Here is a 25015-nt window from a genome sequence, read left to right as displayed (position 1 = left end):
GTTATTGTAATTTCAAGTGTGTCTATAATTATTGGGATGACATGGCCATCTATAGCACAATCTTTCTGGACATCTGCAACTCCTGGAGGCAGTTCTACTCCGCCTTAGAGTGGCGGAACTGATTATGAAGCCATCTAAAATCACCTAAGCACACCTTCAAATTTCGTCTTTTGGGAATCTAATTTCTGCTGACGATATTAGGATTGACCAGAAGCAAACTACTGATCTGTAAAAATACCCCATACCTAAGATTAAGAAAGGTGTTGCAAGATTCACTGGCATAGCCAATTTTTTTCGCAAATCTGTGTCCAATTTTTCTCAGTTACCCAATCCTTTTAATGATCTGTGGAAGAAAGGCATCGTTTTTAGGTGTGACGAAATTCATCAGGCATCCTTTGAGACCATTAAGGCTGCGTTTAGCAGTCCACCCATTTTGGCTATTCCCAGTTTTGAGCTTCCGTTTGTGATCCAAACGGATATGTATAATTCTGGGGTAGTGGCGGTCCTCTTGTAAGAGTGATGACCAATAGCCTGTGTATTGATGAAATTTACAACGCTGAGATGAAATATTCAGTGTACAAATGGGAAGCCTTGGCGATTCTCTTTGCTCTCCAAAAATTCAAGTTCTATGTGGAGCACAGAGAGTTTCTTTCAGAAACCGATAACCAGGCCCTTTGCTGGGTTCTGGCACCTTCCAGAAAGACTGGACGAATTGCTCAGTGGGCGATTCGCATTTCCGCCTTTCGCTTTAAAGTCAGGCATGTTAGGGACCCTGATAATCTGGTGGTGAATGCTCTTATTTGGACGTTCAACGCCGAGAGACTGGATTGCAGTGAGCATGCATGTCCGTCAGATGATTGGGTAACAGGAATGCTAACTGAGGTTCCAGAGCGATTAGCGAATTTAAAGAGCAAACAGGAAAGAGTACTCCACAATTGCCGATACTAAGCAGAGATTATTGCGTTGAGGACAGGATCCAGGTATAGCCTGCATCGAGGACTGCTTTGGTACAGTCGACGTGGCTAATGCATTCCCAAGATCTGTCTACACAAGGAGCTGGTAGTGCCCACATTTCGATTTTTCCATAGCACCATGGTAGGCAGGCACTGGGGTATTATAGAACTATTGCTAAGATCAAGCAACATGTTACTTAGCCTGCCCTTTATAAAGATATATGAACATTAGAGGGGGAGTGCGAAAGCTGTAAGAACACTAAGCCCAACCCTAATTCCTGCAAGGGGTTTTTGCATTCAGCCAGGGACGAGCATCCTATGGATAAAATTTTTATCGATTACGTAGGGCCGGCCCTTGTACTGGGAATAGTTATATCTTGGTGCCTGTGGATACCTTTTCTCACTTTTTGTCTGGTTCTGACCATGACAGCGCCTTTATCAATGCATAATTTGTCCCGAAATTTTTCCACTTTTGGACCATCCTGAACACTCATTAGTGATAAGGCATCTACCTTTATTTCCAAAGTATTTAAGCGGTTCTGCTTTGAGAATGCCGTCCAGTACATCACCACTAACTCTTATGACGTACAGGCGTCTTTTGCGGATCAAATGAACCATAACCTAAAGGCAGCTATCATATTTTACAGCAAATCTCAGAGGAAATGGGACCTCTCGACATCCTGGCTCAGTTTCGTGTTCAATGCAGCTCAGCATTTTGGCGTATCCGTTTAATTCCACCCTCGCCAATCTTTGGTCTATTAACGATCTCCTCCCAAAGGACATTACTCCACAAGCTATACAACAGAACTGGAAGAGGGCTAGATGGAACATCCTATTTGCACATAGGTGATTGACCCTCTATTGCAATCAAGGCTGATGGGAGTTCAAGGCTAAGTTAGGAGACCAGGTGTTCATGTGCAATTCCAGCTTTGCATCGAAAGGGGGGTTTGGATTCGCTAATAGCTGAGCCTCTCGTTTCCCGGGATTGTATCAAAATTTGGGGGTTCTGAGCTCCGTGAACCTTCCTTTCTACGATTGGTGCACACACAAATCGTCGTGAGTTCATGATAATTAGCTCAAGGAAAGCTGGTACCCAGACCTCGGAGGAGGGCTTTATTGTTTTGGTGGGGGACGCTGACCTGTGGCATCTGCCTTCTCTCAAATCTTCTACTGTGCACAGTAGAGAACTAGCAGTTCCTCGCCACAGAGAGCACCTTCCAACTAGGGGGCGCGACCATGGCACCATGAGCAGAATGGCAGTTTCTGCCAGCGACAATGTGGTTTGTGGCCCCAAGTTGGGCGTGGCTCCGCTTGGAGTGATGTGCTGTGTAGGACTCAGGTTTGGTCATGTTGGCCGTTAGGATTTAGAAAGACATCTGTTGACACAGCAGCTCTCTGACGTTATTCCTGAGTGCACATTCTCGTGGCGATCTTGGCCCTACGTGTTCATCATCAAAATTTATTTCATTTGTATCCGTTTCTGAGCAGAATCAAGGGGCTGCAATGCCTGAGACGTGGTTCTAGTGAGCATATGCTCAGCAGTAAACATGACAGGGTGTAACGCCGGAAATCCATATCCTCCTATCTCCATCTATTGTACTATAATTTTTTTTCCTTATTTTGTTAGCTGAAGATACGACATTTCTGTGTCTTTATATATTGTAATTGTTTTACTATATATATATATATATATATATATATATATATATATATATATATATATATGCATTTATGTCGGTGTATAATTGGTTTGTTTTGTAAATATTATTTGCATTTTTACGCTGGGTCTGGCCTTGGGAAAACTGTGCTATCGAACGATTACATCGAGAGGTCGTGTGGAGAACCAAAGTGTTTAGGATCTTCGGTAGTGTTAACTCTGCCGCATGGAGCGCGGGCAGAGGGAGTTTGGCTGCAGTAGGGCGGTGGAGCAGGTGTGTTGAGTGACGCTCCCGCGAGTTGCCGCGCTTTTGGGATTTGGCAGCATGTAATTGCGCTCGACTTGCTATGATAGTTTCTGACACGGTGTCGCGGACAGGAAGCATTAACTGGCGCACATCAAGAGCCCATTTCGCCTGGTGACCATGTCGAGAAGGAGGCGTGCCAACATCCAGATTCTGCAACAGCGACGGCCGACAATGAGTGACTGTCGCCACCTCCCCAATCGACGACTTCAAACCTTCAATCAGCCAACAAGGAAGACTGGAAGCATGTAAAGTTTTAGAACTGTATGGCAGACCTCAGCTTTTCAAACGGTCCAATTTGTCTCACAAAATTACAGCAATGTAGCATGAACCTTTGTTGCTCATTGTCCCAATTGCATTACCAAGCAGATTCCCTTCTTTTTCCGGAATGAACCCGAGTGTCATTGAAATTCAAAGTAATATCATTCCATTTCACTGCTTTAGTTTCAAAGTTCAGTTAAAGTATTCACAGCTGGCTACAATATTTAGATCACAAAACCACAAATTAAGAGTGCGACTTTTGTTACCATATTTTAGCTTACCTGTGACTGCAGCTCAACTTGGTACATACTAAATTTTACTATTGTTAATTGTTCAGAATCATTTAATTCAAGTTCAAAGTTAAATCTCTTATTTCTAAATTGCATAGATTCAAGTAGCTTTTGAAATGATTGTTGAGGTGGCCCAAGACTAATCTTATTTTATTGAATTTCGTAGTGCTTCAGAAACAAAGTTCACTATTAATTTCAGTCACCAAATTAACTTTCAATTTTCCGGTTTTATTAATTCTTTTGCTAAATTAAGTTAGAGTGTAGGGAAATTTATTACTTCTGACAAACATTCAGTTTTCACACAACACGTGTCAACCTTCAGTTGCCACGCCTTTACTGCTAATTATATGTGCATTAATCTTTCATTTTCAGTTATTATAGTAGTTGGTGACCGTAATTTTCCCCAAATCTCAAATATCTAATTAACGCCAATTAATTGTTAATGTAACGACTGCACATTTACTTTCCTTATTAATTTTACCCTTTTCTCAAAATTAATTTCCACCAATTTCATTTGCATTTTTCCTTTCATTTAGATGTAACCCTTTCCTCCCTCTTTACTGACAAATTAACTTCAGTGACAATTGCTTTTCCCAAATTTCCATTAGGTGCATGCGGTTTAATTTTTCGCTCTCATTAAGGTCAATAAGTGAGGGGACGGTTACAAGGGTTAAAGTATTTAAAAGTGTACAAATGATTGATGATAACGTGTGCAGAGAACTATTGACTTTGGTGGAGGTTGCGCCTGCTAGAGGAACTCTTTCCTGACTGAGCACCTGATTATGGTAGATTGCAAAAGGGCCTAGTGGTGCTGCAATTTAGAGGCTCCCTTAGTTTGTTCCTGTCTTATGGCTGTTGTGACACAGGCAGAGGACGTCGTACATTTTGGCCACAGAGTTCTCTTGTGGACCTGCTGCTTGTGTGCATCGGCTGCTGACATCGTCTGCGCCGAGCCTGCGCCTCCTGTATCACATCATGCCACAAGGAATTAAGTTATATAATTTTGTAACGTGTTCCTGCCACAATAATTGTAATATTTTGTTGTATACTCCTTTTTTAAACGAGACATCATTCTATCTCATGTTTTGATTAATGTGATTTTAAGAGTTTCACTCTGGTTTCTTTAATGTTTTCTAGGGCCATGGACAGCCATTAATCGGGTTGTTAAATTTTCTTCGTATCATCTAGCACTGGCCAGGTTTATATTTGGAAGAGCCATTATTGGCTGTTTCTTAATTTGTTAATTTTTATCTTATAGATTTGTTATCTGGCACTATCTGGGTTTAAATTTTTGAAAATCTGTCATTGTTGTTGTTGAGGTCTTCAGTCCTGAGACTGGTTTGATGCAGCTCCCCATGCTACTCTATCCTGTGCAAGCTTCTTCATCTCCCAGTAACGACTGCAACCTACATCCTTCTGAATCTGCTTAGTGTATTGATCTCTTGGTCTCCCTCTACGATTTTTACCCTCCACGCTGCCCTCCAATGCTAAATTTGTGATCCCTTGATGCCTCAAAACATGTCCTACAAAACCGATCCCTTCTTCTAGTCAAGTTGTGCCACAAACTTCTCTTCCCCCCAATCCTATTCAATACCTCCTCATTAGTTACGTGATCTACACACCTTATCTTCAGCATTCTTCTGTAGCACCACATTTCAAAAGCTTCTATTCTCTTCTTGTCCAAACCGGTTATCGTCCATGTTTCACTTCCATACATGGCTACACTCCATACAAATACTTTCAGAAACGACTTCCTGACCCTTAAATCTATACTCGATGTTAACAAATTTCTCTTCTTCAGAAATGCTTTCCTTGCCATTGCCAGTCTACATTTTATATCCTCTCTACTTCGACCATCATCAGTTATTTTACTCCCTAAATAGCAAAACTCCTTTACTACTTTAAGTGTCTCATTTCCTAATCTAATGCCCTCAGCATCACCCGATTTAATTTGACTACATTCCATTACCCTCGTCTTGCTTTTGTTGATGTTCATCTTATACCCTCCTTTCAGGACACTGTCCATTCCGTTCAACTGCTCTTCCAAGTCCTTTGCTGTCTCTGACAGAATTACAATGTCATCGGCGAACCTCAAAGTTTTTACTTCTTCTCCATGAATTTTAATACCTACTCCGAATTTTTCCTTTGTTTCCTTTACTGCCTGCTCAATATACAGATTGAATAACATCGGGGAGAGGCTACAACCCTGTCTCACTCCTTTCCCATCTGTCATTGGATGTTTCTTAATTTGCTAAATTTTTTGTTATAGTTTTGTTATCTGGCATTGGCCAAGTTTTTAATTAAAATCGCTTTTAGATGTAGAGGTAGTATGTTAATGGGGAGGCATTTGTAAATAATAGTCTTGATTACCTATCATGTTCTTGGTTTTGTATTAGTTGGGATCCTGTTTGCAGATTTGAACTGTGGTATAAGATTGTAGAAAACCAGCTGGTCGTCATTATCAGAATAATTAGGCTGCTTGTTGGCATTGATAGTTTTTGTTTTCCTCAAGCGAGTAAAATTCAAAATTCCACTAAATTCTGTTATTTCTTCTTCAAGTTTTATTTAAGGCCCCATGAGCTTGTTTTTAAATTATTACTGAATATTTTGGATCCATTCTATTTCAAATTTATTAAGTGGCAATAGTTGCTGGGTATATATGAAAGTTTGCTTAGTTTGAAAAAAGATTCTAGAACGCCAGCTGGTTACCTTTATCAGAGTAATTACGCCACATGTTGACATTGATAGTTCCTCTATTTCCCAAACATGTAAAATACCAAATTATACTAATTTATTTTATTTATTGCTAAAGTTTTGTTTAAGAGCCCTGTGAGCTGTTAAAGAATTCCTCGTATTCATTCTACTTCAAATTTATTAAGTGGCAATAGCTTTTGGCTATATGCTAAAAGTTTGGTTAATGTGAAACTGGAAATGTGAACCTTATAATCAGTTTGTTTAATGTGTAACTGGAACATTTGCACCTTATAATATTTTGTAGTAAATGTTTTACAAATTGTAAATGATGTTTACCAAAAGCCCAGGCAAGTACTTTCACGTAATTTACTTTGAGTGCTAGGGCGCCATTTGAATTAAACATATTTTTTACACCAGTATTGCTGCTGTTGTTTTTGAAAGAAAGTCTTTGGCATTTCAGCTTTAGAGAAATTGTGCATTCACTTGTACTACACTTGACTATGATAGTGGTCAACACTTTACTGTATTTACTCACGATACATGGAATACTCATCCAATGAACACAATAGAAACCTGTACACCACAGTAATTATCAAATAACATAAAAAACATGTCATATTGTCCAGTCCAAAGATAAATTTAGTTTTTATGTCACAGAGATTCATTAATCAATGACTGCACTCACTCCATATCGTTGTCCATCTTAGTCCATCATGTCAATGCCCTCTCCTCTGTTTTGGGAGAGCTGTAGCTGGGCAGTTCATATGTGTAGCATATTTACACACATCACACATTGTCTGTCGGTCTCTCAGGTGTGATGAACCTGAAAATCTGCCCCCCCCACCCCCCCGGACTGTGGGGTGCCGAAAACATACTTTTTTGCCAAACTGCATAAACACAGTTGGCTTTTCAGTCTGGTCAGGGAGATGAATGTCTCTGTCCTAGTCTGACAAGTCATGTGGGGGATATAAATATAATAACCTGGTTCTTTCATTGTGTGGTTCATCTGGACATATTTTGGAGCATGCTGACTTAAAGTCATCAACCAAAACTGTGTCATGATTATCATTTTTTCAACTACAACTGTTTTGACACTCTTGTCAATAACCTTAAAGGCTCCCATGTATGGAGGAGAAAGACATGGTCTAGCAGCGTCATCTCTAATCCAGACAAACTCACATTTGAAAGAGTATGTCTGGAAGGAAATTTGTTTGTCTCCCTGTCGTGATGGATTGTTAGGTTTAAGGAGTTGCAAGTGTGTTTGCAGAGTGTGTAAAAAGGTGGCATAATCGCTAACAGACAGATTGGAAGGGGGAGAGGGCTAGAAAAATTCGCCTGCTACTTTCAGTTGTACTCCATAGACTAACTGAACAGAGAAACGCCCTAAGTCTGCTTTAATTACTGCACAGAGGCCCAGAAGTACTAATGGTAATGCTGTCGTCCAGGATTTCAGTGGCAGTCCAAGACTGCCTTTAGGGCGCGCTGCATATGCTCTACCATCCCATTGCTGGCAGGATGGGTGCTACATCGAGCCCATCGACTGCAATCTTTCTGCATTCCCTGCTGAACAACTATGTCTGATACTACCTCTTACCCTGGGTATGCTATAATGCGAAAGGTGTCGAACACTCGGCATTGGTACTTTGCTGTGCAGTGGCAGGTGCTCAAAGCATAGGCCCATAGATGAGGGTTCTGCCTGACACTGCTGAACGAAGGTGTCCTTACTTTGTTCTGCAGCTACGTCAGACCAGTTAATGATACAAAATGCCACACAGTTGCGAGACAAGCAGTCAGCCATAACGTTATTCTACCCCGCAATGAAGTACATGTCTGGGGAATTGGGCAATGAACTCTGCTTGCGAATATGGTGTGGTGAATTGAGGTCGGTAACATGTTGGAATATGGAAGTCAGAGGTTTGTGATCTGTGAAAATTGTAAATACTTTCTCTCTAGGAATGATCAGAAATGTCTGACTGCTAGATACATGGTCAGCAGCTCTCTGTCAAACATGCTTCATTGTTTCTACTGTATGGACACGTTTTTGGAAAAAAAGCCAGAGGTTGCCGTTTTGTTGCAACATACTGTTGTGACACAGCACCCAGCAGTGTATGACTTGCGTCAACCCACAAGGCGATTTGGCGCGTTCTGAATAGGATGTGCCAACAATGTAGCCTTTGCCAATGCATCTTTTAGGTCGCTTTATGCAGATGTAGAGTCAGGGCTCCATGGAACCTTCCTGCTACTAGATGTGTTTTTACCAGTGAGCAGTTTGTTAAGTGACTCCTGCAGCATTGCCAAATGTGACAAGTGTCTCTGTAACAATTTTACATCCCCAGGAAACGTCTGAACTTTTTAAACGTAGAACGATGGGGCATGTTTACAATGTCTGTCACTTTTTCGGGAAGAGGTGGGATATCATGGAGTTGGGTTGGGTTGTTTGGGAGAGGAGACCAGGCAGTGAGGTCATCGGTCTCGTCGGATTAGGGAAGGGTGGGGAAGGAAGTCGGTCGTGCCCTTTCAAAGTACCCATCCTGGCATTTGCCTGGAGCGATTTAAGGAAATCACGCAAAACATAAATCAGGATGTCTGGACGCGGTATTGAACCATCATCCTCCCAAATGTTAGTCCAGTGTGCTAACCAGTGCGCCACCTTGCTCGGTGGGGATACCATGGTGTGATATGGTGTAGCAAAGCAACTTTATGTCTCCTTTTGCAAAAACGTAACACCATAGCAATTTAGTCTTTTGAACAAAGAGTACAGATGATGAATGTGCTCCTCTTTGGTTTCCGAGCATACTTACACTTGTAGCAGAACACAAATGGAAAACTGTGCAGGCCCGTTTGCATTAAATGCTGCCTGATTTGCGCAGCGTTTTGCAGACCAAGAGGGCACAGTATTGTACTCAAAAAGACAGCTGTCTTTTTTGTCTTTCCGAGCCATAGGTATTTGTGAGAACGCCTTAGCATAGTTAACAACACTGAAATAGCAAGCAGCTTCTAGGTTACCATTAAAGTCAGCTACGTGAGCCACTGGGTACTGGTCTGTGATAGTGCAGGTATTCCAATCCCTGTGGTCTCCACAGATTCTCCATGATCTGTTTATCTTCTTTACCATTTGCAGTGGGGCTGCCCCCACACTATTTGATATTGTTACTGCTCCATCAACAATCATGTTATCGAATTCTTGTTTTGTTGCTGATGATTTCTCAGGAGGCAAGTGCCAAGATTAGAAAGCCTCTGGCTTACCCAGTGTTGTCCTAATAAAATGTTGAGCAGGATGACTTCTGCTGCTCTTGTCCAACATTGGATTTGTCAGCGCAGGCAACTCACACAGTAGCTGTTAGCCAAGGTCGTTGCTGACACGCAGGCTGCCTTGGAGAAGAAAGAGGGTAAAGAAGCTTCGCCACCCTCTGGCATGGTAGCACTGCACCGCAGGTGCCATAGTTGTTCAAGTGTTCCATCCAACTCTTTTTAGGTACGGGAACTTTCCTTCGCTGTTTAACATTTTTGTCTTCTAATTCACGAGCAGTCGACCTATTCACAGAACGCAGTCCTTGTATATCAGAAATGTGTGCTTCAAGTAACTTGCAGATCTCTCTCAATTCCGAATGCTCGTTTGTCTTGTGTGAATGTGTGTCTGCTCTCTTTTCGTGTAACGCACACGTGTGCGCTCGCCATGGATATGGTAACGATCTCAACTGCTCTATAACTGATATGGAAGACTCCAGTAGCCCGGAAATTTCGCACGACCCGAAACGGCAGAATCTCGCAATAGAGCACCGACGCGGTTGTACTTTCGAGAGAAAGGTATTTGCACTAAGGATCGATGCGCTAAATCTGGCACAACTCAAAAATCAGCTCCTAAAATTGGCCAATTCACTTCAGCGATGAGAAATGTCCATGTAGAGAGGAAGTTGTCATCTAGTTCTAGAATTAGTGTTTTTTCCTGTATGTTCAGACTGCATAATTGTTGACAGCTGTGAGAAAAGGAACTTCTTAATTTTTTCCAGAATGATTCGGCATTTTTGGATAAACACTTATTTCTGAACCAGTGTTAACTAGGAAAAGTGCACCAACGACTGAAGAGAATCGTTCAGCGTGACAGAAGTGCAACCTTTCTGCAAGTTGCTGCAGATTTCAATGCTGGGCCATCAACAAGTGTCAGTGTGTGAACCATTCAACGAAACATAATTAATAGGGGCTTTTGGAGCCGAAGGCCCACTCCTGTATCCTTGATGACTGCTTAACACAAAGCTTTACACTTCATCTGGGCTGGTAGACACGAACATTGGACTGTTGATGACTGGAAACAAGTTGCCTGATCGGACGAGTCTCGTTTTAAATAGTATCGAGCAGATAGACGTGTACGAGTATGGCGACAACCTCATGAATCCAAGAACCCTGCATGTCAGCAGGGAACTGTACAAGCTGGTGGAGGCTCTGTAATGGCGTGGGGCATGTGCAGTTGAGTGATATGGGGCCCTTAATATTTCTAGATACGACTCTGACAGGTGACACGTGATCCTGTCTGAACACCTGCATCCATTCATGTCCATTGTGCATTCAAATGGACTTCTGCAATTCCAGCAGGACAATGCTACACCCCACACATCCAGAATTGCTACAGAGTGGCTCCAGGAACACTCTTCTGAGTTTAAACACTTCCGGTGGCCGCTAAACTCCCCAGACATACATTATTGAGCATATCTGGGATGCCTTGCAAAATGCTGCTCAGAAAAGATCTCCACCCCCTCGTACTGTTACGGATTTGCGGACAGCCCTGCAGTATTCATAATGTCAATTCCTTCCAGCACTACTTCAGACATTAGTTGAGCCCATGCCACGTCGTGTTGCAACATTCCTACGTGCTTGCAGGGGGCCCACCCAAATTAGGTAGGTGTACCAGTTTTTTTGGCTCTTCACTATATAATGGTAGTCAACACCTCAAGGTGGATTCACACTTGGCGGAACGTCACTGTTATGTCCATCACATCAAAATATTCTCCTCTGCAATATTGGCATTCACATACACCATCATTGAACGTCATTGACATTTCACTTTACGTCATGGTTTCTCAGGAAGAATGTTTCAGTGGGTTGTAGTGTGGCCTACTTTAAGTACACAGTGTGAACAAATACCAAAATATTCCACATGATTGCTATTGCAAAAAGGTCTCAATATGTACTGGAAGAAAATATTAAGTCAAAGTATATTATTTCATACACTTAAGGAATACATTCCATAATACACGATGCATATCTTGTTCAATGTGCTTTACTCACCAGAGGTAAAGCTGGTGCGGCATGCAGAAGTTTAACATATGATTTGTAACAAATTAACGATGAACTGCAGGTAGAAGAAATATATGTAAACTTAGTTCAAGTACATTAAACAGTCCAGCTAGACATACCAAAGGAAAACCATCAATTTCTGTCGAGGTAATGTTGGACGCCTAAATCTTGAATTTCTCCCCATAATAATAATTTGTATCTTGCTTCACAGGTAAAAAAATAGGTTGGTTATAGAACTATGACTCCTCCTCTTCCAACTCCTTGTAAAGACTGCGAAACTCTCCTTCATAGTCGGATTTTTAAACAAAATTCTTACCCAGGCTCTTTTTGCGCTCTGTTTATCATCATCAAGGGCAACAGCAATCATTGCAGACTGCTTTAAACAAAATTTTGGCATTTTATGATGACCTACCAAGAACTACGAAGTAGCACCTCCGGTGAGTATATGTTCGTTTGAGCAGTTGCCAGACAGCGCCAGACAACAGGCTGTACTGAGCACGTGCAGCTACGATGACGTAGGCAGCCCCTGCTTGGTGCTGCTCATACGCTTTTCGTCGCATCTCTATGTGGAATTTAGTGTGTGGTGGGGCATCACGTGACCATGTGCAGTCCTGAGGCATGTTGTTGAGAGGTCGTAGGGAATTGCACCTGGAGCAATTGTTTTATCAATTCTACCCAGATAAGGAATGCAAATAAGGGAGCAGTTCTTGGCGTACTATTCATTTCAATCCTAGACTACACAGCTCAAAGTACCATAACATATTGCTATGTGGTGCCTGACAGAATTTTTTTTCGGTTATTACTCTGCAATATTGTTATGTATGCAATATTTTATGTATTTCCAATCAGGTTTATTTCTACACAGCACTGCAAAAAGATAGTAAAAAAATATTAAAAAAACAGTTCTGTTATAGCTGTCAATATATTTGAAACAAAATATTTAGTTCAAAACTACTGACCAAATTTGCCTACTTAGTCAGCTTCAAGTCAATATTTAATTATTTTCGTACATATATAGCATTAAGAGATCTTTCAGTGTCATAAAAGGAACAGGACATCAGAGACTGCTCCAGTAGAATTTCATAAACCATACTAAAATGCTTCATTCCGCTCTAATTGCCCATTTCTCTGTCCAGATGCACTCTGAAATACCTGATATTCAGCTTTTCTATGTGGTTTTTGTGATACCAGTTTTCTTGCAGGCCCAGTACTGTATTCTCATGTTTGGTTCTTTAATATGGTATAATGTCATTCGTCCCAGAAAATGAAAATATGCACTTGAATTTGAACAAAGCTGAAGGTAACCAATAATGCGGAATGAAACACTTCGTTTCAAATAAACTAACTGCCTCAGCGAAAAAATTAATAGAAGCGAATTTCTCTACAAAACTGACAGAAATAGCTTCATTAAGACATTAATGGTTGATTGCTAATAATGTGGAAATAATATAAAATCAGAAAATTGAAACTACTAACTTATTTTGGTCTTTCATGATTATGAGAATGTATATTAATTCACTTGATGGCTCCCAGCCACAGAAATCTGTTTTTTTTTTTTTCATTTGACGTGGGAGCTGTAAACGAAGAGACCAACAATATTATGAAACATATACATGACTCTCTTGGAGAAGAACCTCCCGACTATAACTCAGCTTGCTCTCCGCATGCTCGAATCTGGCAGCTTGGGTGCGCTGGAAAAATTATCCGGGTAGCCTCTGGCTACTTGCTGCTACTGCTCATACGCCAAACAGCCACGCTTCAAGTAGCCAGAAGCAGGAGAAGACACTGCTCATAAGCGAATTCAGCGCTGCGCCTGTGCACTAGCCCGTTGGCAAATGGTCAAACGAAAGAGTATATTAGATTAGATTAATACTAGTTCCATGGATCATGAATACGATTTTTCGTAATGATGTGCAACGAGTCGAATTTTCCAGTACATTACATAATTAGGTTAATTTAACAACATACTTAAGTTAATATAACAACTCTATTTTTTTGTGTTTTTTTGTTTTTCTTTATTTTTTATTTTTATTTTTTTAATATTTTTTGTTTTTTTTTCTTTATTTGTTAATTTATATCTAAAAATTCCTCTATGGAGTAGAAGGAGTTGTCATTCAGAAATTCTTTTAATTTCTTCTTAAATACTTGTTGGTTATCTGTCAGACTTTTGATACTATTTGGTAAGTGATCAAAGACTTTAGTGCCAGTATAATTCACCCCTTTCTGTGCCAAAGTTAGATTTAATCTTGAATAGTGAAGATCATCCTTTCTCCTAGTATTGTAGTTATGCACACTGCTATTACTTTTGAATTGGGTTTGGTTGTTAATAACAAATTTCATAAGAGAGTATATATACTGAGAAGCTACTGTGAATATCCCTAGATCCTTAAATAAATGTCTGCAGGATGATCTTGGGTGGACTCCAGCTATTATTCTGATTACACGCTTTTGTGCAATAAATACTTTATTCCTCAGTGATGAATTACCGCAAAATATGATGCCATAGAAAGCAATGAGTGAAAATAGGCGTAGTAAGCTAATTTACTAAGGTGTTTATCACCAAAATTTGCAATGACCCTTATTGCATAAGTAGCTGAACTCAAACGTTTCAGCAGATCATCAATGTGTTTCTTCCAATTTAATCTCTCATCAATGGACATACCTAAAAATTTGGAATATTCTACCTTAGCTATATGCTTCTGATTAAGGTCTATATTTATTAATGGCATCATACGATTCACTGTACGGAACGGTATGTACTGTGTCTTATCAAAATTCAGTAAGAGTCCGTTTACAAGGAACCACTTAGTAATTTTCAGAAAGATAGTATTGACAATTTCATCAGTTAATTCTTGTTTCTCAGGTGTGATTACTATACTTGTATCATCAGCAAAGAGAACTAACTTTGCCTCTTCATGAATATAGAATGGCAAGTCATTAATATATAATAAGATCAACAAAGTACCCAAGACTGACCCTTGTGGAACCCCATTCTTGATAGTTCCCCAGTTCGAGGAATGTGCTGATCTTTGCATGTTACGAGAACTACTTATTTCAACTTTCTGCACTCTTCCAGTTAGGTACGAATTAAACCATTTGTGCACTGTCCCACTCATGCCACAATACTTGAGCTTGTCTAGCAGAATTTCATGATTTACACAATCAAAAGCCTTTGAGAGATCACAAAAAATCCCAATGGGTGGTGTTCGGTTATTCAGATCATTCAAAATTTGACTGGTGAAAGCATATATGGCATTTTCTGTTGAAAAACCTTTCTGGAAACCAAACTGACATTTTGTTAGTACTTCATTTTTACAGATATGCGAAGCTACTCTTGAATACATTACTTTCACAAAATTTTTGGATAAAGCTGTTAGAAGGGAGATTGGACGGTAATTGTTGACATCAGATCTATCCCCCTTTTTATGCAAAGGTATAACAATAGCATATTTCAGTCCATCAGGGAAAATGCCCTGTTCCAGAGAGCTATTACACAGGTGGCTGAGAATCTTACTTATCTGTTGAGAACAAGCTTTTAGTATTTTGCTGGAAATGCCATCAATTCCATGTGAGTTTTTGCTTTTAAGCAAGTTTATTATTTTCCTTATTTCAGAGGGAGAAGTGGGTGAGATTTCAATTGTATCAAATTGCATAGGTATGGCCTCTTCCATTAACAGCCTAGCATCTTCTAATGAACACCTGGATCCTACTATATCCACAACATTTAGAAAATGATTATTAAAAATATTTTCAACTTCTGACTTTTTGTTCGTAAAGTTTTCATTCAATTTGATGGTAATACTGTCTTCCTCTGCTCTTGGTTGACCTGTTTCTCTTTTAATAATATTCCAAATTGTTTTAATTTTATTATCAGAGTTGCTGATTTCAGACATGATACACATACTCCTGGATTTTTTAATAACTTTTCTTAATATAACACAGTAGTTTTTATAATTTTTGATAGTTTCTGGGTCACTACTCTTTCTTGCTGTCAGATACATTTCCCTCTTCCGGTTACAAGATATTTTTATGCCCTTAGTAAGCCATGGTTTGTTACAAGGTTTCTTACGAGTATATTTAACTATTTTCTTGGGGAAGCAGTTTTCAAATGCATTTACAAAAATGTCATGAAATAAATTATATTTTAAATTGGCATCAGGTTCACGGTACACCTCATCCCAGTCTAACTGCTGTAGGCTTTCCCTGAAATTTGCAATTGTTAAATCGTTGACTGAACGTACTACTTTGGAGGACTGTTTAGTATTGCTGAATGGAGCTATGTCATATATTGTAACTAGCTGTGCACCATGACCAGAAAGACCATTCTCAACAGGCTGAGCATTTATCTGGTTAAACTTATCTTGGTCTATAAAGAAGTTATCCATCAGTGAGCTGCCATCCTTTACCACCCGAGTAGGAAAATCAATAACGGGTGTCAAATTGAAAGAACCGAGTAATACTTCAAGGTCATTTTTCCTATTACCCTCTTTCAGAGAATCTACATTGAAGTCCCCACAAATAATAATTTGCTTCCCCCTGTCTGACAGATAGCACAACAAGGAGTCCAAATTTTTCAGAAATAGATGAAAATTTCCTGATGGGGACCTATATACAGTTACAATTATAAATGTGACTTTATTTAATTTAAGCTCACAGGCACATGCTTCTATATGTTTCTCTACACAAAACTTTTTTGTTTCTATACTTTTTGCACAATGATAACTTTTGACATATATGGCAACTCCTCCTTTCTCCATATTTTCTCTCATTACATGTGCAGAGAGCTTATATCCACTTACATTTACCTTATCCATATCAGTAACAATGTGATGCTCAGACAGGCATAGTATATCTATTTCATTCTCAGCTTCTAAATCTTCTAAACAAACCAGAAGCTCATCTACTTTATTCCTTAAACTCCCAATATTTTGATGAAATATACTTACATTATTTTTAATTATACTTTTATGAGAACCTTTCCTTATTCTAACATTTGCAGTACTCTCCTGTCTGAGTTTCTCATTGTGCTTAGGCCTAGTTCCAATACCAGTGGTCACATGGTGTTCAGAGAGGCAGACTATGTCAGCTGGGTTGGGTGACATTAATTCATCAGTGCAATTACCTAGGACTGAGATACAACTTGGTGGAGATAAAATTCCTGGTGACTGGTGAAAATTTATAATTGATAGCTGTGATTGGTGATCCAATGTGCTAGAATTGTGCTGTTTAATTTCTTTCCTAAACTGAAGATTTGTTTCAATCCTGACCTCTCGTAGAACTTGACATCTTTCTGTCTTACCTATCCTAAAAAAGGTGCTGCTCCAACACCTGTAACCACTGGTATTTTACCATTCATGGCAGTGCCTCCCCCCCTTAAATTTCCTGCTATTACCCCAGCCAGTTTCCCCTTCCCTTTCCTGTTGAGATGTAGGCCGTGCCTGGTATAGTCCCACCTACTGAGATAATCAACAGGAACCACACCAATATGAGCGCCCGCACCCGATCCAAGCAGCCGTTCCAACTCCAAATTAACTCTCCCAACAGAAGAGTTCAAATGAGGCCGGTCATGGCGTCTCAGGACAGATACAAATTCAACATTGGTGTGTCTCGATGCCGACGCAATCTTTACCAGGTCACACTCTATACTGTACCCAGGATCTCTGTCGATGCTGTTCCCTGGCCCTCCCACAATAACCACGGTGTCTTCCCTGGTAAATCCTTTACAGAGTGAACCTAAATCCTCTGTCACCTGATCCAGACTAGCGCTTGGTTTGAAAAAATTTGTGACCTGGTATTCTGGTCCGAATTCCTCCTGCAGAAGTTGGCCTACACCTCTGGCATGAGAACTGCCTAACAACAAAACTTTCTTCCTTTTCGATGACTTTCCTACATTCTTTTATAATTTCCTATTGGAAGTTTGTTGTGTCCTGACTACACCTACCTCTGCTGGAGGCTCATCAGTTTCTAACTGAAGCAACAGGTCAAACTTATTTTTGACATTCACCACAAAACTGTCAGACTTAGTTCTAGACCTGTTCCTTCTGCTACCTGTTGCCACATCCCACCTCTCTTTGCCCTTCTCCCTCCTTAACCTGTCCAGATCTTCCCTAGCCTGATCTAGCTCAGCCTGAAGGGCAGCAATTTTCCCCTCCTGTTCCACTATCTTCCAATCTCTGCTGCAAATCCTACATAACCACTGATGAGCCTGATCCACTTTCCCAACACCCATGCCACTGCAGTCCCCCCAATGAAAAAAACTACTGCATCCATCACACCAAACCCCGGAACTAACAATTCTGCGGCAAGTCACGCACTTCTCACTCATGGCAAAAATAATACTTTAGCTAGAATAAATCAATTAAATTACCGAAAATCAAAAAAGACGTTACAAGAATTAAGCCTATTCGCAAATGTATATAAGCAAGTTTCTGATTTAAAATTCCGCTGTTTTTCTGAGATCTGTATTAAAACAATGAAGGTATACGCTATTTATTATATATTTCACTCGATGGAATGAAAAAAGGACAATTAAACGAGATACTTTAACTTTGATTCTTCAAAGACGTTACGAGAATTAGGCCTATAAACAAATGTATATAGGCAAGTTTCTGATATAAAGTTACGCTGTTTTTCTGAAATCTGTATTAAAACAATGAAGTTATACGCTATTTACGGTAGTTTACTTATTTGTTACCGAGAAACTAGTTAAATTACCGTGAAACAAGAAACAAACACGTTTACAAAATTTAAGCCTAAAGCCCGGTCCACACGCAACGATCTGTCTGCGCAGACATTGGCGCAGATGTCTGTACATGCAAAAGATCGCTGCAAATGTGGTGTGTTCACACGACACAAACCCCAATCTACTACTCGCCCGCCATCTGTCGGTGTAGAAAAGAAATATCAGTGGGAAGCGACGACGCTCGCCGTAAACGTCAAAAATTTAATTCAGGTATTTTGAAGTATAGAAATGGAGGAAGTTCTGTTGTGGTCTGTGTTCACAACTTGTGTTGCAAAAAACGTTCAGACAAACCACAGGAAACAGAGAAAGCAGTCAAAATGGTGTAGACAGTGGCTGCTAAAGCGAAAGCAGTTTTCTCACGTAAATTTACTGCGAGATTTGCAGGGCGAAACTTTTCGGTAAACAGTTCGCAACGAATATTTTTTTTAATTTTTTTTTATTACTGTTTCACTGTTTGCTGAGGCGTCAACTGCCCGCAATTTTTCAATTAGAGCATTGTATGGTGCTGTCTTTTTGTCTCGGTCACTATAGTCTTTACTTTTAATCTTCCACATACATGGGTGGTTTCTATATATTTCGATTAATTCACTAACAAACTCTCGAGAACACTGACGAGTATCAGCCATTTTAATGCCCTGTGCGCACAAATACAAACACAGACTGAGCAAACAGCTGTTTCGCGCCAGATTTGCGGCGATCTCCTGTCCACACGTTCCAACTTGTCTGCGCAGATGTGTTTTGAACCCACAGAGTTGAGAGGTTTCGCTCAAACCTCCAACTCCAACTTCCAGGTTTGCACACACCTCAGGTTGGTGCAAATCATCTGTCCACACGCAGCGATCTGTCTGCGCAGATGTGATGTGCGCAGACATTTGCACAGACAGATCGTTGCGTGTGGACGGGCCTTAAGCGCGACTTCGCGAAGTTACAATCTTTTCGTGTTTTCTGAAAAAATACGCAAAGAAAAGTCAAACCTTTAACGGCAAGACTAAACGATACACTAATGCTATGAACCAGCTGTAACGTCACAGACGTGACGGTGACGTTCCGACAAGTGTGAATCCTCTTACACATACAATAATCATCCATCGCACACAACAGAAATCTTAACACCATAGTAATTACAAAAGAACACAAAAATACGAATCATGTTGTCCTATGGAAAGACAAATTTAGTTTTTATAACACAGCTATTCATGGCGCAATGATTACACTCGCTCCATATCGATTGTCCAATTTAGTCCGCCTTACATTGATAATCTTTGGTACAAACAGAAGTATATTTTTCAGATTGAGTTCTTTTACGTATAGCGTGTGCGGTGTGGTTATTAGGAATAGGGAATCGGAAATCATCTGTAAGTTTTATTTGTTAAATTATCTATATAGTGTTTTGAAGGGATTTTTGTATAAGTGTCTAGAGGATTAGATATCTCTGGTGCTAAATTGTCTGTTTTTAGCAGCTTGCTGCCTTGTTTAATGGAACGGCCATTTGGTCAATTTTAGTGAGCTTATTAATTCGTCAGTGTTATCGTTTGCAGATTAACCATGAGGAAAATAATGAAATCGGGTAAAATCGTAATCGTCCTAAGTGGACGTTACGCAGGAAAGAAAGCAATTGTCTTAAAAAATTTTGATGATGGCTCATCCGATAAACCATTCGGACATGCTCTCGTCGCAGGCATTGATCGTTATCCCAGGAAAGTACACAAGAGGATGGGGAAAGCTAAGATTCACAAAAGATCTAAAATAAAACCATTTGTTAAGGTATGTTCAAAGCGTGTATGTGTTTTCAGTATCTGCAGTTAATTATGTCGTATATGGTGTTGAATTGAGAGAGTGCTCAGAGATGACGATTTGAGAGCACTTTTCTTCCCGCATGTATTTATATAAATGCCCCTTTTTCGAAATGTGTAGTGTCTCAGATACTTAGTGTTCTTCAGTGTGTCAGGCATTGCATAGCGAGTAGACTACTAAATACGGGCATTGCTATTGAAATGTTGGGAAGTTGTGAATGTTGCTTAGGGTGCGCTATGAATCAAAAGGCTCGCTGGTATTTTGTGTGAATGTCTGTGCAGACACCTACACCCCGCAGTTGACGAGTGCAAGTAAAATTTTCTCATAGCGTGTGCAGGATTAGATGTAGGTAGAAATTTCAAATTGTATCTCTTTGCACACATGTTGTGCAAATGCTGTTCCGTCCAGAAAAGTCTTTAAATGATCACTACTACCCTTTACAAACTTGAAATTTGTCTTTTATAAAATTGTGTTCGAAGTTGTACTGATGCATTCACCGTATTTTAGGGAGTTGTGTATGTAGCCCATGTTGCTTAAATTCAGCCCGGCAAGGAGGCCACATTTATTTACAACTGCTAATTCAAAATACTGAAAAACTATTAGTTCATTTAGATATATACCCTGGAGTACTCCCTCAAATAATTTTCTGCCCTAATTGTGAATTTTCTACTTATCTGGATAGAAGTTCATGGAAAGGTAAACAGGCTGTGCCTCAAAGTTTCATTACTAACATTTGGGACCTATGGGGGTGTGGGTAACAGACTGGTAAATGTGCACATTGCTTTCCTGTTGCTTTGTGCGATGTACAATGGGAATTGCACAGTGTGAATTGAGTCGTATGTGAGTAGCTGATCATATTGCTCATTTGTATACTTCATAAGGGAAGCTTCTTTTTTACACATCCAGCAATGTAAGCTGAACTGTTAGGTCCCACCCTAACTATTACCTTGAAATTTTCTACTTATATCAAAAGAGAAGCCAAATATCCATGACATCAAAGTTTATGAATATCACGAAATTGATATCCACTTTGTGAATCTTTATAGATGTCAGTTGTTTGTGATATTTGAAAATTTGTGGAGGATTGGGACTTAGAACCTGCATAAACTTTAATGTCGCAGCTGAAGTCAGTCCAGGTTCACTTAAATGTGAATGTTTTACAGTATTTACAGCTGTAATTGTTAGCAGTGTCCCTTCAGGCAAGTGCTTGTGTTAAGGTCATTACAATGTGGAGATTCTGCATAGATATTGTAACCGTAAATAATGTATAAATTTCATTGATGCTGTTTTCAGTCACAGCAGTGTATGCTGTGTCATTAGGTCTCAAACTGTTGGCTACATCAGCCATGGACATGTTTGGGGATGAGTCAAATGTTTGACAACCAAGGTTATAACATTTTCATTGGCTTGTCATGTCACTCAGTTGATGCAACCAATGATATTTGTCAACAGCAGCAGGAGCGTGACATTGCTAGTACACTTCAGATGAATCATTCTTCCTTTCCATGACTTGACTTTGTCTTGGTTTTTTTTTTCCCCATAGGACTTCCCTGTGCACTCCAAGAGAATGTAATTGGTAATTTGTGTTCAGAAATACCACACTTCGTTTCTACATGCAAAGGTTGTGGGTGGAGGCTGCAGTAGGGATCTACCGTATCCCGTCGGCGTTGTCGTTGTTACCGTGAGACACCGTTATACCAAGAGGAAAAGCGCGTCGATCTTAGAGCATGAGATATGATGACCTTAAGCCATTGACAACACACAACGGTCACGGTAGCACCTGATTCCAGAATAGCTGCAGTAGTTAGGATCTACGAACTATCCCCTCTTGACCAGGTCCCCAAGACTTAACTCGTAACAAGATCCCTTCAAAGCAAATTGTCATAACGATCGTCTATAAAGGCTTCGTACAACGAGAAGAAATGTTAGTGTATGGAATAACAACAGATACGACCAAACTGTCTTGTCTCTTCTGCTTTATTTAACATAACTTCGTTCACAGTTTCATTTCACATTCACCACTCATTCACTGAAACCCTTTGATGAACAGTTTTGGTTGCTTGACACCAACAGTCAATGATAATGATACAGCTTTTCTCCTTTTTATAAACTGAAGCCCGCTCTCCGCAATATGATTAAAAAAAAAAACGGTCTCAATACCGCGTCCCTCGTGAGGTGCGAATAGACTTATCCCGGAATTGACCGCCCTGTAGGTGTACTCAGTTTAATGACCACACTTCGCTATCCGCTATTTCTCGTAACTGAATGTCCATTTGTTAGTCTGATTATACACTGTAGCTATTTAAAATTCGCCCCTATATTTTTCACAACGCACAATTAGCACTTCTTTACTTGTTGTTTTTCTAAGAGTAAATGGAAAAAAAGACTCCGTATCATCGGCTTAGTTGATATAAAGCAAAACACTTTAATATGCCCAATTTTACCTCTTCTTATAGGATCGGGTACCTTACTCATTAATTTACTCCATATTATTTCCAATAACACTAAACAGGAATCGCCGTTATTTTTAATTGTATTCAAAAGCATGTTACTACTATTATGACCGACCAAATCATAACAAATTGCGCGGCGTGCGTTTTTAACGATAACTTTGCGCTATTAAAGTTCCGTTACAGCTATCTTGACTCGTAATGTTACAGGGAGATAATGTTAATATATTTCAATAGCAGGCAATATAGACTGAAGACCGCTATTATTTCGTGATTTTTCACGAGTAACATTTTGTCATCTGTTTAATACCTTGTAGATTTTTAATACATAAAAGAATGTTCAGAAATAGGGTGCTAGACATCCATTTTAGAGACTTAATGTAAACTTCCTTCGCATGCCCAGATAATGGAATTCCACTTTAGGATATAGAAATATTGAGGAAACTGTATTTTCTCTAGCATTGACAGCAACACGCACTCAACCAAGCTCACGTCCTAAAACTTGAGGTGCTCCAAACAGGCAACCACTTTTGGAACTTGATATACTGTTATGCTGTCACATTTAGCATGTAGATTTTGTCTCCTGTGAAATCTGCTTGAATAGTTTGTCCACTAATGTCAAAATATTCTTCAAAATTTGCTGTATTAAAACTTGAAGGCTTTTTAGGTTTTCATATGCTGACCTATCCAGTTGCTACTTGGTATGCCTAAGCCCAGCTGTTTGCATATTGCATTATTTGTAAGTTGGTCCATAATTTAGAAGTTCTAGTAATGTAAAGCTTAGGTCCTTAATTGGAAGTGAATATTGAAGTGGTATACTTGGAACAGTAATGTTTTGATGTTAATTTGCTGTTGTGAGCCTTCATATCTATTGCATATATGTAAAGCAAAGCATTCTATATAAATATGCTGGTATACCGTCTGGTATTTCTTTCACAACCTTTGCAGTTCATTCCTTGTTCACTTCATTCAACTTTTACGTAATGTTTACAGTAGTTAATAGTATATTTAGATTAGTTTGGTGGATATCTTTTGCCTCAGTGTTAAGAAATAAAAATTCAGCATTGGAAACAAAACTAGCTTTAACTTTGTACAGTATGAAACAATTATCTTTGAATAGAAATCCTCTTACTGGTAATAATTGAGGAGGAACCTTTTACTCCGCTGTGAAATAGGTGTGCTCGTAGGTCAGAGATTCCAATGAGGGGAATTCAGACTGTTGAAAGGTACTTGTAGAGGGCTTATGAAACCGTCAAAATGTGCCATCCTCTCAGCTATACGGGGTGTCTCAGAAATGTTGTGACAAAGTTCAAGGGGTTGTAAAGGATGTCTTCCGGTACAAATCAAGGGTAAGAACCCATGTGCAAAACATCAGCCAACAACGCGACAGTGTGTCGTAGGTGCAGGTGTGGGGTGTGCTACTAGACCTCCCCTTTGGGAGCAAGTGTGACTCTGTATGCTGATGGACCACAGGTGTTAAGTCTCGCAGTTTTGTTTGTTATGCAGTGATTGACTGATTATCACGATTGCCAGTGGAGAAAATTGAGCTAGATGAAAGAAATGGGAGATTGAAATTTGAAAAAGTAGGGCCTGAGAATAATTTGTGTGGTATGGTATGGAAATACTATCTTAATTTAAAATGTTATGGTGATCACATGTGAAATATCATTGTTTTTGTAAATTATTACTTTGTCAAATTGTTTTCGTGTGTAATGGTTGTAGAAAATGACCTATAAAATGTTTATAGGTTCTGAACTACAATCATCTTATGCCTACACGATACACACTAGAATTGAATCTTAAGACATCTGTTAAGGACCTTAAGGACCCCATGAAGAGAAAGAAGGCGAGGTTTCAGACAAAAGTCAAATTTGAGGAAAGGTAAGAGAACACTGTAGTTACTTAGCAAATTGATTATTCGATATTTTGTTTGTAAATATTAATGCAAGATTATTTTTTCCAGGTACAAAGCAGGCAAAAACAGATGGTTCTTCCAAAAGCTGCGGTTCTAATCGTGTTTTCTGTGTTTTTGGAAATTTGTGTTAAATAAATTTGAAACCACAATTTGGTCTTCTGTATTTTTTTTTTCAAGTTTTAACTACTTAAATCACACATTTTACAGTATTGATTAGGTAGGTTGAGAGGAGTGTACTGAGAGATAAGTGCAGTGTGGCACTGCTATTGAATACTTGCCACTGTAGTAGTGGCCTAATTTCAAGAAATTGGAAATTAGTTACAGGTGGATGTTGTTGAATTCCTTAAGTACAAAGACAAAACATGGGTGTCCCAATTTTTTTATCCACGCAAGTTCTTAAAACAGATCAGTTTTCATTCAAAAACTGATACTAGTTTGACCACTGTATTTATTAACCCTAGGCACACCATGCTATTTTAGGTTACGTGGAGCACCAATCAAGGGCAAGTTTTGACCATGTTAACAGTAAACTATAATATAATCATGTAATACACACTTAAGTGTTTGTTTCCAATGTGCGATCAATAACATAAGTATTGTTTGGAGCAAATAGGGTTTCCAAAAATGTATGTTAATACACGTTCTAATTTTCTCTGGTGCAAT

At 39.5% G+C, this 25015-nt stretch overlaps 1 protein-coding gene across 1 annotated transcript; it reads left to right on the top strand.

Annotated features, from left to right (window-relative positions):
• Nucleotides 1-19433: 19433 nt before the first annotated feature.
• Nucleotides 19434-24501, top strand: LOC124605647 (60S ribosomal protein L27). Its single transcript, XM_047137469.1, has 4 exons — nt 19434-19548; nt 19732-19957; nt 24185-24318; nt 24401-24501. Exons 2-4 carry the CDS (start codon nt 19739-19741, stop codon nt 24447-24449), a joined length of 402 nt encoding a protein of 133 aa, XP_046993425.1. The 5' UTR covers nt 19434-19548; nt 19732-19738; the 3' UTR covers nt 24450-24501.
• The last annotated feature ends 514 nt before the right edge of the window (nt 24502-25015 follow it).

Source organism: Schistocerca americana, chromosome 3 (genome assembly GCF_021461395.2).
Source record: "Schistocerca americana isolate TAMUIC-IGC-003095 chromosome 3, iqSchAmer2.1, whole genome shotgun sequence".
NCBI lineage: Eukaryota > Metazoa > Arthropoda > Insecta > Orthoptera > Acrididae > Schistocerca > Schistocerca americana.
This window is presented reverse-complemented; position numbering and strand designations above follow the sequence as displayed.

Bases quoted from the DNA above. Each gene is read 5' to 3' on its own strand.
- LOC124605647 (XM_047137469.1), top strand. From the start codon at position 19,739: ATGAGGAAAATAATGAAATCGGGTAAAATCGTAATCGTCCTAAGTGGA. The intron at 19,958-24,184 runs GTATGTTCAAAG...AAATGTTTATAG, and splicing joins AAATAAAACCATTTGTTAAG to GTTCTGAACTACAATCATCT. The intron at 24,319-24,400 runs GTAAGAGAACAC...TATTTTTTCCAG, and splicing joins AAAGTCAAATTTGAGGAAAG to GTACAAAGCAGGCAAAAACA.